Source organism: Mesocricetus auratus, unplaced genomic scaffold (genome assembly GCF_017639785.1).
Source record: "Mesocricetus auratus isolate SY011 unplaced genomic scaffold, BCM_Maur_2.0 Super-Scaffold_100013, whole genome shotgun sequence".
Classification (NCBI taxonomy): domain Eukaryota; kingdom Metazoa; phylum Chordata; class Mammalia; order Rodentia; family Cricetidae; genus Mesocricetus; species Mesocricetus auratus.
The window spans coordinates 22,673,467-22,690,215 of record NW_024429196.1 but is presented as its reverse complement, the minus strand read 5'-3'; the positions used below and the strand labels follow the sequence as shown (position 1 = coordinate 22,690,215).

The following is a 16,749-nucleotide window of genomic DNA, read 5'->3' as shown; positions in this document are numbered from 1 at the left end:
CCCAGCTCTACATGCCCTGTCCCACTGTTCACCTTACCCAATGACAGAGAGACCAGACAGAGTCAAGTGAGGGGAGCGGCCAGACGGGAGGTATGCCTGATTACCACATCCCGATGCAAGCGGAAAAGTCACAGGCAGAGCCCATGGCTCACCATTTCTCATCTGCTCATGCCCTCGAGCATCTTCAGCAGGGAAGCCTGCATTTCCTGAAGGACTCTTTCACATAAGATATTCCAAAATTTAATTAACTGGCATTTGTGAAGTACCAGGAGATCATGGGATGAAGTACGCTGAGTTCATGTGCATAAACCCTGACAGCAGTATTAGGGACAATAAAAAAAAATCTGTTTGATTTGCTAAAAAAATAAAACAAGACAAAATCACAGGTTGTTGAGAAGAGTCAAGAAGATGAATACCTGAAAAGGCACAGTAGCATAGCAAGGCGGGAAGGGGTGTGGGACAAAAGGGCATTGCACACAACGGAAGATGGCAGATACACATTCACAGTCAAAGGATGCATTTGCAGCGCTGATCTTTGTACCTGCTTGAAACTGCATTAACTTCCTCATGGTCTTGAGTTCCTGGAGAATGGCCTGCAATGTTGACTGGCAGTTACAAGTGCAGCAGCTGGATCCAGCTGATGAGTTCGCCCCTGGAAGTTCTCCTAAGCATGAAAGAAAAGAATGATATACTCCCAAAGCTTGCAAAAAATAATTATAAAGAAAAGGAAAAAATGTATCTTGACAGGATTTTGAAATATGTACAATTATCTTCAAACTGTGCTAGAAGAAAATGTACCTAGTAATTTTCACAACCTGAATTTTGGGGTCTGACTTTATTTAATTACCCAGCCTTCTGTTTGTAAGGTGCACGCTGCGTTATACACAGGTAGCAGGATCTGTGTGAACGCATACATACAATGCACTGCTAAGGCAGGCACGTCTACTGTGAGGTCGGTTCATCATGGATAACGATACTCTGACAAGTCATGATAAACACTCATGCTGCTTTCTCTTAGATTTTTGGTTGTGATCCTTTAATGGCTGAGCCATCTCTCCAGCCCTCATGCTACTTTCTCAAACAGCAAAAGCAAAGCCAAAAACAATCCCAGCTCTGCATCGGTCTTACAAAACCACCGCTGACTACATGCATGCTGTGAAGTTCATATTAGAACCAAACCAGCCTAATGAAAATTAGTTTTACTGGCAAGTGTGTCGTTTCAATAATGAAGAGCTGTGGATACACAGGAACTTCTGCAATACTCTCTGGCTGGGGTGGGGGAGAAGCAGGAGGCAGGGTGGGAGGGGACAGCACTTTGCCTGAAGGTTCAGTGGTGTCTCATGAAGGATTATCCCTCTTTTCTCCACCATGCTTGTTAGAATCCTCATCACCAGTCTCCTTCTCACTGTTTACATTTAACGCACTTCCCTTATCAAAGCTACTCTCCTCTGTTCCCCCTAAATATGCACTAGAATGTCCCCACTGTCCATGAATTGAAATAGCACCTGAACCTATCCAGCCCCAGGGTAGCTACCATGAATCAGGGCAGTCTAAGGGGCAGCTACTTCCTAAGTTTCTGACAGACAGGTGACATAATACAATTCCTATAGCACTCATTATTTACATACTGAAGTTTACCACAGCAAAACCACAAAAGAATTAAAGGTTACTTCTGGACAGTGCAGGTATTAACATTCAAATGGTAGCAAAGGGAGATGACTCGGCTATAGAATCACCAACTATCCCAAAGAAACACATGGCAGTCATGGCTATATCCTAGTGATCCTTGAGCAGCTCTGGGAGGTGGGCAGGGCGCAGTCTCAAGCGAAGGCGAAGATCCCCTTCACTTTTAATTCCCCACAGTGGGAACAGGAGGTAGCTAAATATTACATTTGCTAAAATTTCTCCTAACTGCAGATGACATCATGATAGTCTATAAGGTTTGTGTGCCTAGGTTGTATATGCATGTTGGTAGTAAATGGTAATGGTAAATAATAAGAGAAATTATCTACATATTTTATACACTGATGCCATGTCTAACTTTCCCATAATTTTTCACTATTTCTAGGCTGTGAGTTTGCACAAACTGTTGCAAATCTCTACAAAATAGTTTACTACAGTCAAAAGTGCATAATTCTAACATATGTTATTCAAGGGTCAACTGTATAACACATTTTAGATTTCTATGTGTGGATGGTATGTGAGTGTGAGTATATATGTGAATATATATAGAAATATAAAATCATTTGAATATGCATATGGGTGTGTGGAGGGCAGAGGTTGGTGTCAGCTGTCTTCCTTGTCTCTCCAATGTTTTTTGAGACAGGGTCTCTCAATAAACTTGGAGTGCATTGATCTGGTTAGATTGATGGGCCTATATGTTCTTTCTGACTTCACCCTGCTGGTGCTGGGATTACAGAAGCCACACCTGGATTTTATGTGGGTTCTGGGGATTTGAACTCAGGTCTCCACACTATGTGACAGACATTTCAACAATTTGAACTCTTCCCTTCTGCCCCTTGTATAATATATTTTTACTGGAATAATGCTAACAAGAAACATAAATTGATCTATTTTGACTCTCATTTGAAGGAATTTTTTGTAGCTTTCATTATTAGTAACAGTTTCTAAAGTAAATCCAGTATTCTTGAATATTGGTGAGTTTGTTACCTTCAAACCACTGATGTGGGAGGGTCACACTTTTATATGCCCAAAAGGTCCCCTTTTTTTTTTTAATCTTATTGGCACCAGAGTTAAGAGGGCTTTACAGAATATTCCTAGGCACTAATCTCAACACTATCATTATGATTTTTTTAGAGGACAAGACTAGCCCTTCCTGGCTCATTATAAATCATTTTCCAATTTTAAAGAGAACTGACTTTTACTTTTATGGAAGAGCATTTAAAGAGCAACCGTCCTCTATCCTGGAACCCTGCCAGCATGTGAACTTGATACTTGCCTATGTGATACTGAGAGAAGACACCGTACATCTCTATGGTCCCTTACTGTCTCATCAGTGTCTCAGGATGGCTTCTCAGTCCCCTGAACTGGTTACTGTGAATTGTGTTTAAGAAAAAAAAAACAAAACATTTTCTTTTTACCAAAGGACATCATAAAATGAAAACGAAGGGAAGAAAATCCTTAACTTTTCAAGGAATCCGAAACGCCTTATTTTTCATTTGTTCTTTGTGTAAACTATAGATCTTCATGGCCATACATAATTTATAAACCAAGTAACATCCAATGTCACTTGATGAGAAATTAATATTGCCAAGAAAAGCATCAATTATTTCCCTTAAGCTCTGAATAATTTTGGAACCCTACTCCCCACTTAACAGTCAGAGATTTTTAAGGCGGTGATTCTCAACCTTCCCTTTAATATAGTTCATCATGTTGTGGTGACCCCCAACCATAACATTGTTTTGTTGCTACTTCATAACTGTAATTTTGCCACTGTAAAGAATTGGTTTTTTTTTTGTTGTTGTTGTTTTTACGAGACAGGGGTTCTCTGTATTGTTTTGTAAACATCCATGTTTTCCAATGGTCTTAGGCAATCTCTGTGAAGGGGTCATTCAACCTCTCCTGCAGGGGTCGTGACCCACAGGTTGAGAAACACCGCTTTAAAGGCCTGCTTCTCAGCATGAGTGTCTGCACTGGGATGCCAGTGAAAGAAAGAGCTGTAGGAGAGAGTCGCAGAGCGGTGGGGCCTCTCTAACTAGGCCTCCCCGATGGTGAGGTGAAGCAAGGGTGAGCAAGAGCATGCATTAGCCACACTGCACACCACCAGGGAGTTCCTATCAGTGCTAACGGGGGCTGCGGCTGCTGCATTCGTGCCCAGCCTCTTCTGTGCACGGATAGACAAGAAGTCTTACTTCGTTAAAACTCTACCAGGAGCCTGCTTTTATTTAGCGCAGACCCTCTGACTTTCCTGTCAAGTCTGGAGCTTTGCACACGTAGACTTTCTTTTTACGTCTTCCCCTGCTGCCTTAAAAAAAACACAACAAGGCGAAGGGGTGGAGCACTGATGAGTAGAAGAGAGGGCTTGCCGAGCCGTGTGAGAGCCCCAGTGCCACGCTAAACATTAAAACAACCCGGTTAGGTGGGGGACTAACGGAGGCTTTCATAAACTGATCTCAAAGAACACACTCAATATTTAGGAATAAAACAAGCCAGGATACCTGCCCACAAGGATATTCTGTATGATGGACAATCATACCATTGGAACTTGCAGAGGTGTGGGGCTGACTCTGGAAGGTTCTAGAACGTGTACCATGCTGCCCTGAGAACTGCCCACTTTGGGTGGGTAGTTCATTCCATGCCCCACGTGAAGGAGGATGGAGACCTTGGGGGGCCTCGGCAGAGGAGTTCAAATGCTGAGGCCAGACTAACTCCAAATCCTGGGGTTCTTCTTTTAGTTTTTCTCCTTCTTTGCCAACACGTTGATATATCCTCCCAGTGCTGTCATTCAGTAATCTTCTCATCCCTGTAATTTGTTTTTTAATTTCCATGTTTTCATCTCCTAATGGAAACAGGGTCAAAGTTAGCACTGTAACTTGCACAAGAAAACAAACCACGAATCATCCACTGCCATCACCTCTAAAGCAAACAGTACTTCTTTGGAAATGGGAAAGAAAACTGATTCCACACTCTTAAATAATTCACAAAGCATACAGGAAGGAGAACTGGCTATGTCCTAAAGATAATCTTCTGGCTAGGTTCTCTCTGAGAAAAAGCTTTCTTTAGTGTCTGACCAGAAACCAGCTTTCAGTTTCCTCCTTGGAATTACTTTATGAATGGGGTTCACAAGGGAAAACAAGCTGAGACAAAGGACCAAAGACGGGGCCAGTAGGCTCGTCATCCGCCCAGCCACAGCCATCTGTGTGCGACTGGAATCAGTGGCACGTAGGTAACCAGTGACTTCTCTGCCCCCTCATCTGTCAGCCTCAGTGAGCAGAGGTGGAAACAAAGAAGGTAGGAAGTGAAGTTGTTTAAAGCAGGTATGTTTCAGGATGGCACACTGCTGGTGGCAACATTGCCTTCATGGGAGGCATGAATGCTGAGGGCCAGCACAGCAAGCAGGAGGTCTCCACCGCCAGTCTCCTGAATGAGGCTGCTGCATGGATCCCTGCTCTAGACGCTGGGTGTACCAGCATGAGAAGGGAAAGCACAACCTCTCTGCTCTGCCGTCTGCTAGAAACCAAATTCACCACCACGCTGGACTTGTCCTGTTCAGACACACTGCACATTCCCTGCAGTGCCAGCCGGGAACCTTGTGCAAAAGGTAACCACTGTTTCTAAACTTCACGTCCTTACATTGGCTCCTTTTGTGATGATGAGAAAAGTGTAAGTTCTAACATTCACCACCCCACTACTTCAGAGTTTACCACCGGGGAGTATATATTTACATTATTGGGTTACCAGTCTCCAAGATCTGCTTTTGTTTTGTTTTTTCAATTTCAACTTCGAATTAAGATTCTTTTTCCCTCAGAGCATGTTTTAATTTTTTAAACCAAGGCACTTCAGCTGGGTGTGGTAGTGCACGCCTTTAGTACCAGCACTATACTCAGGAGGCAGAGGCAGGTGGATCTGGGAGTTGAAGGCCAGCCTGGTCTAAACAGCCAATTCCAGGCCAGCCAGAGTTACATTAGACCCTGCCCTCCACCCCAAACAAAAACCAAAAAAAAAAAAAAAAAAAAGCTAAGCTATCTCTATGCTATATTTATATTTAATAAAAACTACTAAACATAATTATGAAATTGTGCAGGTGTCACAAGCTACTGCAGACACTGTCTTCTCTGTCCTGCGGTCTGCGTGCTACACCACTGCACTGCCTCCCCAGTCCTGTGCGACCCTGGGCTGCAGTCACAGGCATCATCTTAGAGATGAAGTGTGCTGTCTTATTTCTCTTTTGGTTTTTTAAGACAGGGTTTCTCTGCGTAGCTTTGGAGCCTATCTGGCACTTGCTCTACAGTCCAGGCAGGCCTCAAACTCACAGGGATCAGCTTGCTTCTGCCTCCCGAATGGTGATATTAACCCAGCAAAGTGTGCTTTTTTTCTAACCTAAACACTGAAAGTCTTATTCCGTAATACATATATATGGCCATGTAGTCACCCTAATAAATGCTTGAAATTTAAAATGTGAGGAAAAGGAAAAGACAGAAGAAACTATTAGGAAAAGTGTAGCATTACAAGTGAACATATAATGATGTTTTAATGCACTTAGCATCACATAAACCAGATTTTTCAGGCAGAACCTGGTAATTTCACAAAAACTTATATACTCTGTAGTATCTAGTTAGATATTTAGTTCATTAATGTATTTTATTACCCAATATTGTGCAAGGAAATTTTATAAGCTATTTTGAAATAAGTAACTTCAAAATTTGGGGGGTGAAGTTTGGGGATCAACTCATGCCAAACATGAGCTCTACTGAAGAGCAGCACCCTAGTCCCTTCATTTTAACAATGGTAAGAAAAATACTGATTCTGCCTTTCATATTGAACAGAATGCAAGAAAAAACACATTCTGAAATTTATAGTATGTGCTAACACATGATTGAGAGGAACAATACCTTAATTGGTTATAAAATTTTTCCTATTTCAAACACCAGCAAAGTTATAATACAGAAACAATAAATCATATTCCAGATTTTATGAGAATGAATGACCAAGCATGATTTAAATAATGCAGAGCCAACAGAATTTATACTGTTCTCACTATGTCTATGGAGCAGGGTGTGTTTGGAAGAACTCCCATAGGAATTCTGCAAGCAGCCTACTGGCAGATGCAGCGTGAATCTGAGTGTTAGACACTGGCTTTCCTGGCCACCTAACTGCACACACTCAGCCAGAGAAAGCATCTTTCCCCTGTATTCCCACTCTTGACCTTTTGCTCAGACTGGCCATGAAGTACCAGAAGCTGTGCACAGGCTGGTCTTCATTCGCACAAGCTAGCTGCTGCCTTTCCTCTCACTTGTGACTTCCTGGAGAGGAGGCTAGGCCAACAGGCTCTTAACCCAGGGCCAGGCCACCTCTCTGCACTAACCCTCTATATAACAGGAAGAGCAATGCTCCTTGACCAAGGTTCATCTGTGTTTGGAGGATAAAATTCTATGATAAAGTGCTACTATCAGAGGGAAAAAAACAAAGCCACGAGGGTTCTGGAACAATCTAAGGGCAAAGATGCTTTGTTATGATTTAGTTTCACAGTTCTAGAACTTGGGCCTGTAAAGATCAAAACTGAAAAAACAATTGAAGTTTTGCATGCAACAAAATACAACCTTGGTTGTGCTGATGCCCAGAATCCTAAGCAGCCTAGAGTGAAGAAAGACAGAGGGTGGTGAGCACACACACAGGAAGAACCTAATTGGCGGTGGCAGCCGCTGCAAAGGTGAAAACATCCTCTAAAGAAGGGCAAAGCTGAGCAGAGTGAAAACCTGACCTGGAAGGGGAATAGTGAAAGAGTGCAGCTGAAGGAAGCTGGCTGAAGGTCTATCGTCTGCAGGACATTCGAACGGACAGAAAACTGCACGTGACCGCAGAACTATCTTCTCAAACGAGTCCAAAGACCAGAGGGAAGGCTGGAGGAGGACCGTTTGAGGGAAGAGTCTTAGATGAAGCAGGCTGGGATCCTTAGTGGACAACTCGGCATTCAGAAACGGTCTCTGGATACTTCTTGTCTGGTCGCTCCCTGTATCTGGAAAAGTGGGGAGAAGCTGAGGCTCCTGCCACTGACAGAATCCCAAGGTGAGGAATGGATTCCTAGGACTCTTGGTCAGGCAGTTTTGTCAGAGAGAGGGAAAGAGCTTTGCTGGCACATTCAGGATACATGGGCAGAAGGTCAGAAAAGAGACCCGATGACTAGTAGACACCACAAAAAAGCTGAGCCAATCTACAGAAAGTGAGGGCAGATAGATGGGCTGAGACATGTGTGCCCAGAAAGCAAGTGCTAGTTGGCAGATCAGGTAGACGGGGATGGTCTTCTGAAGATCTAGATTAACGTCTCAACCGCACTGACTTGCCATTGGCTATTAATAAGTTATTTCAGTTTCTGGAGTCATAAAGGTTTGACTCAGAACTGAGCTATGATAACCTATGATAATGTAAGGGGTACATAGAAGAAGTCCAGAAAGTGTCCAGGCACTGCATTGTTTCTAAGATGTTAATTAATCGCCTAACAGCGATGAAGGTGGCATATATATAATCTTCACTTATACTCAACTCCAAGAGCCTAATCTACTTAGGAAAGACAGACAAATTACATTCTAGTTGAGCTATGCCACACTGCTGCCTTGTTGGCCTTAATTCAATTCCCTTCTAGATTATATAGTAACTGGAGATCGTGAGACAGCTCAGTCAGAAAAGTGCTCGCTGTTCAAGCGCAAGGACCTGAGTTCAGATCCCCGGGACCCATAAAAAAGCTAAGCATTGCAGTAGTACCTATACCTCCAGTGCTGGAGTTGGGAGGGAGACAGGTGGGTCCCTAGATCTTCCTAGTGAGCCAATCTAGCTGAATCAGTAGGCTCAAAGTTCAGTAAGAGGTTCTGTCTGAACAAAATAAAGTGGAGAGTAACTGGAGAAGACAAGGTCCAGGAAACACTCTAGGCTGGATTCTACTCTTCACTCAATGTCAGGGCTCTATTAGATCACCTTCCTTCACATAAAAAATGCATGTGATGCATGAAATGACAAGTAAGAGGACAACACGGCAGTCTCCACACAGAATCTCTCCAATTTGGCCAGGTTATACCTGACAGGACGTAGTTATTCAGTCTGGGTACCATGAGAAAAAGATAGTATGTCGCCTCCATGTGTCTTACTCTCTCATAAAGGCACCATGCATTTGCACTACAAATCACCAAGCGCTAATACATAGTAAAGATTCTCTAGGTCTTTCTTGAGAAATTGGAGCCTGGCTTATAAAACAGAAAGAGGCCTAGTGGAGATGCCAACACAGAGGTACTAAACAAGTAATATATTAATAGGACAGAGTGAAAAGGCACCTGAATAAATTATTCAGCAGACATTTATCAGGGTCTCAGAAATACACAGATCACCAGGCACAAACTGAAAGACACTCTCCTCCAAATTTCTCAATATCTTTCCCCATTCCTTTTGTATTAATTTGTGGCTCTGGAAAACCTCCCCAGTTCACCCGGGCCCAGTGACCCTTTCTCGTCTGGGTCCTAGAAGTTCAGCTAGCAAATTGCCTGACTGTTTGCAAACACATTCAGTTTCCTTCCTGAAACTAGGACCCGATTCTTCCCCAAAGACGCTGCTTTCTTTGCAGCCCCCTGGATTAGAATTAGGTGGGGAGAGTGAAACGGGCTTTCCTCTATTTCCTAACACTGTCCTCTTCTGGTTGCAGAAAGATGCCCACAGAGACACGTCACCATCCACTCTGTGTGCCAGGAGTTTCATATGGCAGGTGAGGAAAGGCACGGTGAGGCCACCATCGCACCAATGGCCTTACGTGCCAGACTGAGGGAGAATTTTACTCTGGAGACAATGAGTTACTGTACTAGGTAACTTAAATTCACTATCTTTTTAGTAGGAAGATAAGAAATGATCAGATAAGTCCTTTAGAAAAACAATTTGGGAAGATGATGGTGAAACTCATGTGTGGAGAGAAATCCAGGTGAGTATTGCTAAAGATTACATAGGGATGAGCTTTTGACACAGTTAGGAGTGGGAAAAGGAAAAAAAGACATTAAAGGAGTTTAATCAAAAGGGCTTAGTAATTAGCTCCTGGAAGGGATGGGGTGGAAGGATGTTAAAGAAAAATCAATGACAGATAACTCCAAGGTTTTAGCTTATGTACGTGAATGGCTATTAACAGCAGCCAGAGAATGACAAAAAGGTTACAAAGTTGTAAGAATACACTGAGCCTTGTATGTTTATGTATGGTTCTGGGAACTGATGTCATAGCCCTAGTGTCTGTTGCTGTATCTCTGAGCCATAGTACAGCCCCAAGAACCTTGTTTTGATAAAGTCAGATAATGCATAGGCACTTGTAAATGCAAACCATGTAAACTTGACCAAGGAGGCAAAACTTCAGTACTAGTTCTTCAGTTGGCTGTCCTCTCTGGACAGAAGGCTCCCGAGGGCCACATCAATTCCAGGGATTGCTGGACACCTTACAGGGAGGGACCCGGATTTTCTCTTAACATATGATAGGATGCAGACAGCTCAAAATATGCACTTAAACATTAATGGAGGTATGTGAGTGAAACCTATTCCCTTTGAATTCCACAACCCTTGAGGCAATTAGCAAATTCCCCTCTGTACTCTCCCTGTCCCAGTATGAAATGGACCACTCACTTGCCTTAGCAGAACAAAAGGACAGAATCAGGGCTAGCTGGTTACAATCTTACTTTGCTCCCTGTTGGTTAGGTTTTTATTGCACTATCATGTCCAGTTTTGTCTTAAAGAGGCTGAAATAATGAAAAATCCAACAAAAATGATTAAAAAGAAATAGTAAAGAAGTTAAAGGAGCTGTGTTGTTTCACTAAGAAATAATAGTTACTGAGTGATTTAATTATCTTCAAATACACTAAGAGTGCTATGAGTAGGACACTGTTCTTTATCAACAAGGAAAAAAACAGACTGAAGAAATAGTATGCAGGCTGGCGGGCAGGCAACAGATGGTCCTAAAGGGCTGGCTTTTCCAGTTCACAAATGCTAGCCTTAGAGCACTGAAGCCGCTGCACAAGAGGTAACAATGAGAACACTTTCTGTTGGGGATGATGAAAACCTTCTGGAACCAGATAGCGGCAATGATTGCACAACACTCAGAGAGTACTTTTTAAAAACATGCTTTAAACTCCTTGCATTTTTCAGGTACTGGCATGCTAAAGTAAATACAAAAAAGTTGAGTTTATCGGTGGGAAGTAGTATGCCAACTGGGATTATACTAATGGCCTAAGACATTTCTTCTCAGACACCTGTAGAGGCTGGTGTGGGACCATGTCTTAGGGCAGACTAAGCTATAAGTTGTCAAATGCTAGCAGTAAGGGAAGGGCAGAGGGAGACAGGCTCCTCATGTCTACAGTGCGGTTCTCGCCACAAATCTCAGCCAAGGAACTGGAAGAAAAGGAATCTGAATTAGGCTCTGCTATAAGAGCACTTGAGATTAGCACCTCATTCCAGATTCGTGTTAACGTGCAAATATTATCAAGGCTACCAACAGGCATCCTTTGGTGAGGGTGGGGGGTGCTTACCAGGAGCATGCAAGCCTTGGGTTCTAACTTAGGAAAATATGATCTGAGAAACAACAGTTGACAGGAGAGAGCAATGGTTTCCTAAGTGAACCCTTTTTAAACCACAATCTTTAGTGAAACCCCAATAAATAAAGAATAGCAAACTCTGCTGTGGAGGCTGGGCCAGGTCCCAGGTTCCTGTAAGGCCTTGGAGGGCATTCAAGAACTCCAAGGGCTCCACACAGCATAGTCTGAATGCTACGAAACATGGAAGAGGCAAAAAAGTGGCCAGATTATCAAATTGGTGTCAGATAGTCTGATAAGGGTCTCTAGACTGTAAAAATGCTATCACATGTTTGAGGACTCTGCTAAACTGAAAACTAGACAAGTGACACAAAATAATTTATAAGAGGAATAAATTATTTGATATTTAAAATTTTTATGTCCCTGATGATTAATGCAATGAAAATTAATGTGAAATTCATTATCCCTTAATTTGGCAAATACCATAGACTCATAAAACCCCCATTTTTAATACCTATCTCCATATGTTCTTGGTAGGTATATAATTTGGTAAAACAAAACAAAATACCTTTTTAGAGTGAAAATTGGCAAGCTCCCCTGTAGGAATTAATCCTACAGAAACAGTTCAACAACCATCTATGACATAGAATAAGGCTATTCAATGTAATATCATTTCCTTACGGAAATACTAGGAACAACCTAGATGTTACTGATGGAGCATTTGTAGAATATCATTACAAATAAGTAGGGAGTGAAACAGACCACTGCATAAGAATTTGAAAGTATATATAAACTCCATGAAGGCTGTGTTCATAATGACCACATGCAATACTGGGTAACCAGGACCTACAACTGCCTGGCTGGTTTAAGGTAGGTAATAATTATGAGTGAAATAAATGTAGATTTTGTTAAGTGAAAAAAATTGCAACACATGATATGATGTAATTCCATTTTCTCTCCTAGTAATGCATGCACATTTACAGACACATATTTCCACAAACATTATTATTAACACTGAGGGTATAATGATAATGGGATCTTTTACTTTTTACCCCATTTTCAACTTCACAAATTTTAAGTTTCAAAAGAATTTTCAAATATACATTACTTTTTAAAAGAAAAACAATCTATAAAAATTATTTACACCCCCTTCCCCCATGGTATTCTAAAACTAAGTATAAGGCAACTGATGGCAATAGCATTGGAAAAGAAAATGTCACAGTGGAGTTAGGCAGAAAAGACAGACGTGGTTGGGAACTCAGCAAAGAAAAGCCAGGAAAGGAAGGTTCTGAGGTAATGTGTATTTTGCAACTTATGGAATATGTGCTTGAGATCATCTTTCATTGTGTGTTTTATAAAGGGATGTATATGTATGTATTTAGGGGAAATAATGTGAAAGCTACTTCTTATAGAGCTTTTACTCTGTCCTAGGCCAGGAGTTCTCAACCCGTGGGTCACGACCTCTTTGGGAGGTTGCATATGAGATATCCTGCATATCAAGTATTTACATTATGATTCATAATAGTAGCAAAATTAGTTATAAAGTAGCAATGAAAAGTACTTTATGGTTGGGGGTCACCACAACACGAGGAACTGTATTAAAGGGTTGCAGCATTAGGAAGGTTGAGAACCACTGTCCTAAGCCCTCTAGGAAGTATTTTCTTCAGGAACATTCACCCTCTTGGCATTACAACATGATGTTATCATCTGAAATGTGCTGGACAGCATTCATGGCTACTCTGAGATGTACAGGAGCTGCAGAATCAGACACACATGCTCAATTCAAGAGTCAGCTGAGTGTTTCCAACTCTGCTCTCTGCACTTTCCTCGGGAGAAACTGGAGGATGAGTTAGAGAGCTGACTCACGTAGCCAGGTTCTAGGTCCATGTGCTTCACTATGTGACAGTCCACTCAAGTAACAGTAAAAGGCAGAAGGGACTCCATGCCAAGTCCATGATGTGTGGTGTCCAGGGAGCTGCTGTCACATAATCTGGATGCAGCTTAGCACCTTGGTCACTGTGTCAACATATGTTGGTAGCCATGGATTCCTTATAGAGCCATCTTTATGTTTCAGACTTGGCTGTGCTACCGCAGACTAAGAACAATGAGGCTCATACATTTCCTTTTAAATTAAAAACTTGATTCCTACAAATCTGCTAGTTTTACGAAAGACCAATGTTTATTGGGAAAAGTAGAATCTGAATGTATTTATGTTAGTGAATCTATGACACATATAGCAAAAAGCTGATAACATACATAGGACAAAAATAACAAGATTGTAGATTAAGAGCTGTCTCCAATTCCCAGCACAGCAAAGGCAAAACAAACCAAAAGCAACAATAAACACACACACAGAAGCAACAACAAAAATGAGATGCTTATGAATTCCTATAGTAATGTAAATAAAAACCTTGCTTTCATTCAGTAAGAGATGAAATATTCATAACCTACTGTTTGGAAAGAGACAGCCTTTTCAATATAATTTGAAATGCTGATCCTCTAATCTACTGTACAGAAATCTTCTGACAGAGCTCTAATACACAAGTGAAAATCTCTGTTCCCCAAGATGTTAATTTCCATATCTACATCATGGATCAGTTAAATGTGAACATGACTGAGTATTGGCTGAATTACATTTCTTCAGTAATTAAAAAATTTAGAATATTGCAAGTTAAATACACATGCTGTTACACAGTTTTGTTTTCAATGTAAATAATATAGTTGGTAAAGGAAACAGGTCATGTTTGCAGCCTTTTTCTTTAAAGATCTCATGAATTTGAGTAACCTTGCATTCAAAGGCACCTGGAGAGTGGCAGCCATCCACGAGCAAGACTAGTGGGAAATCCCTAAGTTGAGCAATGGCAGCTTAAACTAGTGGCTTCCAAACTTTCCAACCACGGTTCAAATGAGAAACACATTTCCATGACAACCTCGAACATGGATGGCATGCACACAACTGCCATGTTTCATGAATTTCATTAATTCATTATGCTTGCATGCATACACTCTAACATTTTCTATTTATTTATTTACTTATTTATTATTATTATTATTATTACTGCCACTGCTGTTCTTGTTCTCAGGGCTGGTGATAATCCACTAAATTGACATCACAGCCCATTTCTATGTCAAAACAACTGGTACGTAAAGCACTGCCTTTAACATCTTAGCTTTTCAGGTGTCCTCCTGCCCTCCCTCCCTCTTTCTGGAGTTGCTGGCTCTCTGTGGTCTCCACTGACCATCTGTACACAGAATTCCAGTGCAGACTTCACTTCAGGGTCCTAGACTCACACATTCAATCGTATATTAGACAGCCTCTCTTATACACTTCAAAATCAATCTTAATATCATATCTCCAGCCTTATTTTACTATGACTGTGCCTATCTCCAAACCTTAGTAAATGGTACCAACTCAGCTGTCCAAGCCAGAAACCGGGGAACTATTCCTTTTCTCTCCTACTCCTCCAGCCAGTGAATCACTAAGTTCTGTTTCTTGTTATTTTTTCAGCTACTTTCGGATGTTTCCCCCATCACTACCACAACTTCATTCTTATTATCACTTGAGGCTTCTACTCAAAAACCTTGGTGCCATTCTTCTCCAATCTATTCCACCCTGGCCTTAGTGGGCTCTTTCAAAAATGCAAATCCAGTCATTCCACCTCCTGCTGTGAACTATCCAAAACTTTAGAATGAAGTCCCAGCTCCCCAACATGGCTCACTGGCCTCCCTCTCTGGATTCTTGGTTCCTGCCACCTTGCCCCTGATGTTTATGGCAGTGGCATTCAGGTCTGGCTGCACATTAGAATCACAGGTAATGTCTGCCTCCCTTTAGAGCAATTCAATCAGAATCTAATTACTTAGTAACTGTCACAGTCAGCCAGCAGGCCCACTGCTTTAAATATAGCGGAGACTCTGCAGCGGTTCTGGAGCTCCTCCCTGTCTCAGTTTCCATTTATGCCATCATCTCTCTGAATGCTCAAACCCACCTACGTGCTCCATCCGTACGTCTCACTAGAAGGCTGTCCCCCCCCCTTTATTGAAAAATAGACCCCTCCCCACACACATAATATATCACGATTATGGTTCCCCTCCCTCGACTCCTCCCAGTTCCTCCCCATCCCCCCACATCCAGATCCACTCCCTTTCTGTCCCTCACTAGAAAACAAACAGGCTTCTAAGGGATAATAATAAGATAAATAATAGTAATCAGAGCAGGACGAAACAAGCGCACAGAAGGAAAAGGATGCAAGGAAAGACAAGAAACAAACACAGATGAGAGACCCGCCGGTTTGCACACCCAGGAACCCCTGAAACACTAGCCTGAAAGAAGAGGCCACCTTCTAAGGGGCCATGGTTCTGAATACCCCACTGCTCTAAGTACCCACAGGATCCTTACTTTCCTTACCTCAACCCAGTGGGTTAAACATCTCTTAGCCCGGCATTAGTGGCTGTTCAATAGACAGCCACAAAATGAATACAAATAAATACATCATATTAATTTAATATGTCATATTAAATTAATTATATGTTAATATAATAAACTATATTAACAGATATGTTGGGAAGATTCTGTTAAGGAAAGCTCTAAAAACTGACCTAAACTGGCAGTGGCTGGAGAGAGGGCTCAGTGGTTAAGAGCACTGACTGTTCTTCCATAGGACTCGGGTTCAATTCCCAGCATCCACATGGAAGCTCACAACTGTCTATAACTCCAGTTCCAGGGGACCCAACACCCATAGCAAAGCACCAGTACACATAAAGATAAATAAAAATAAATTAAAAAAAAAAAGAAGTAAACTGATAAATGTGGTATCTCCAAAAGAACCTCTCCTTTCTATTGAGCAAGCACAGGATGGCAAGCAGGGCCACTGGGTGCCTCTGCCCAATCTTGTCTTATGGAAGCTTTTCCCAAGGAAGTATCTGTTTCTTCCCACTAGTGCTTCCAAGGTGGAAGATGTTCCCTCTACTTCACAAATGAAGAATGGCCAAAGTAACCCAGGGGAGTGGTGTCAGGTGGGGGCTAGACATCTCTGCTATGTTCCAGTGCCAGGCTCTCCCTCCCAGAGGAGCATTCAAAGGAGGAACACTGAACTTGTGGGGAGATCCTACAGCCAGCACTCTGTGGCAGCAGCTCCCCAGCCACGGCTCATGCAGTGCATATTAAGGTGCCCATTAAAGTCTTGCTGTAATCGAAAAAATTATATATGTGCGATGAGAATGAGTTAGTGCTAATGGAAGAACTTTAACTTCTACCTCCCCTGACTTTGTAGTACTTTTTAGCTGTATCTTAACCTTGCATTTTTGTGGGATTCTGTACATTTTATATGTAGGCGTAAAGTCATGTTTGAGATATAATTCCATTAACCACATACGCAACTTCACAGTCTATTATGTTGCATCAACTTTTTCTGTAAAAATAAATTGTTAAGGATATTATTCCTGGAACAGAATAAATTCTTGGAATTACTGAGTAACTTATGTACTGTACCACTGTTCCAAGAACACATTACTTATTTTATCATGACAA

At 41.8% G+C, this 16,749-nt stretch overlaps 1 protein-coding gene across 7 annotated transcripts in view; it reads right to left on the bottom strand.

Annotated features, from left to right (window-relative positions):
- Positions 1-16,749, bottom strand: part of Bend7 (BEN domain containing 7) — a 78,044-nt gene that overhangs the window by 48,587 nt on the left and 12,708 nt on the right. For 3 of the 7 annotated variants that reach the window (XM_040755505.1, XM_040755503.1, XM_040755507.1), the window contains exons 3-5: positions 7,442-7,696; positions 4,217-4,519; positions 542-664 (exon numbers count right to left, since the gene is read on the bottom strand). In XM_040755505.1, the coding sequence (XP_040611439.1) occupies positions 542-664; positions 4,217-4,519; positions 7,442-7,696 (681 nt within the window). The remainder of the gene's footprint in view (positions 1-541; positions 665-4,216; positions 4,520-7,441; positions 7,697-16,749) is intronic. The other 4 variants (XM_005081248.4, XM_040755506.1, XM_005081247.4 and 1 more) reach the window with 2 other exon arrangements.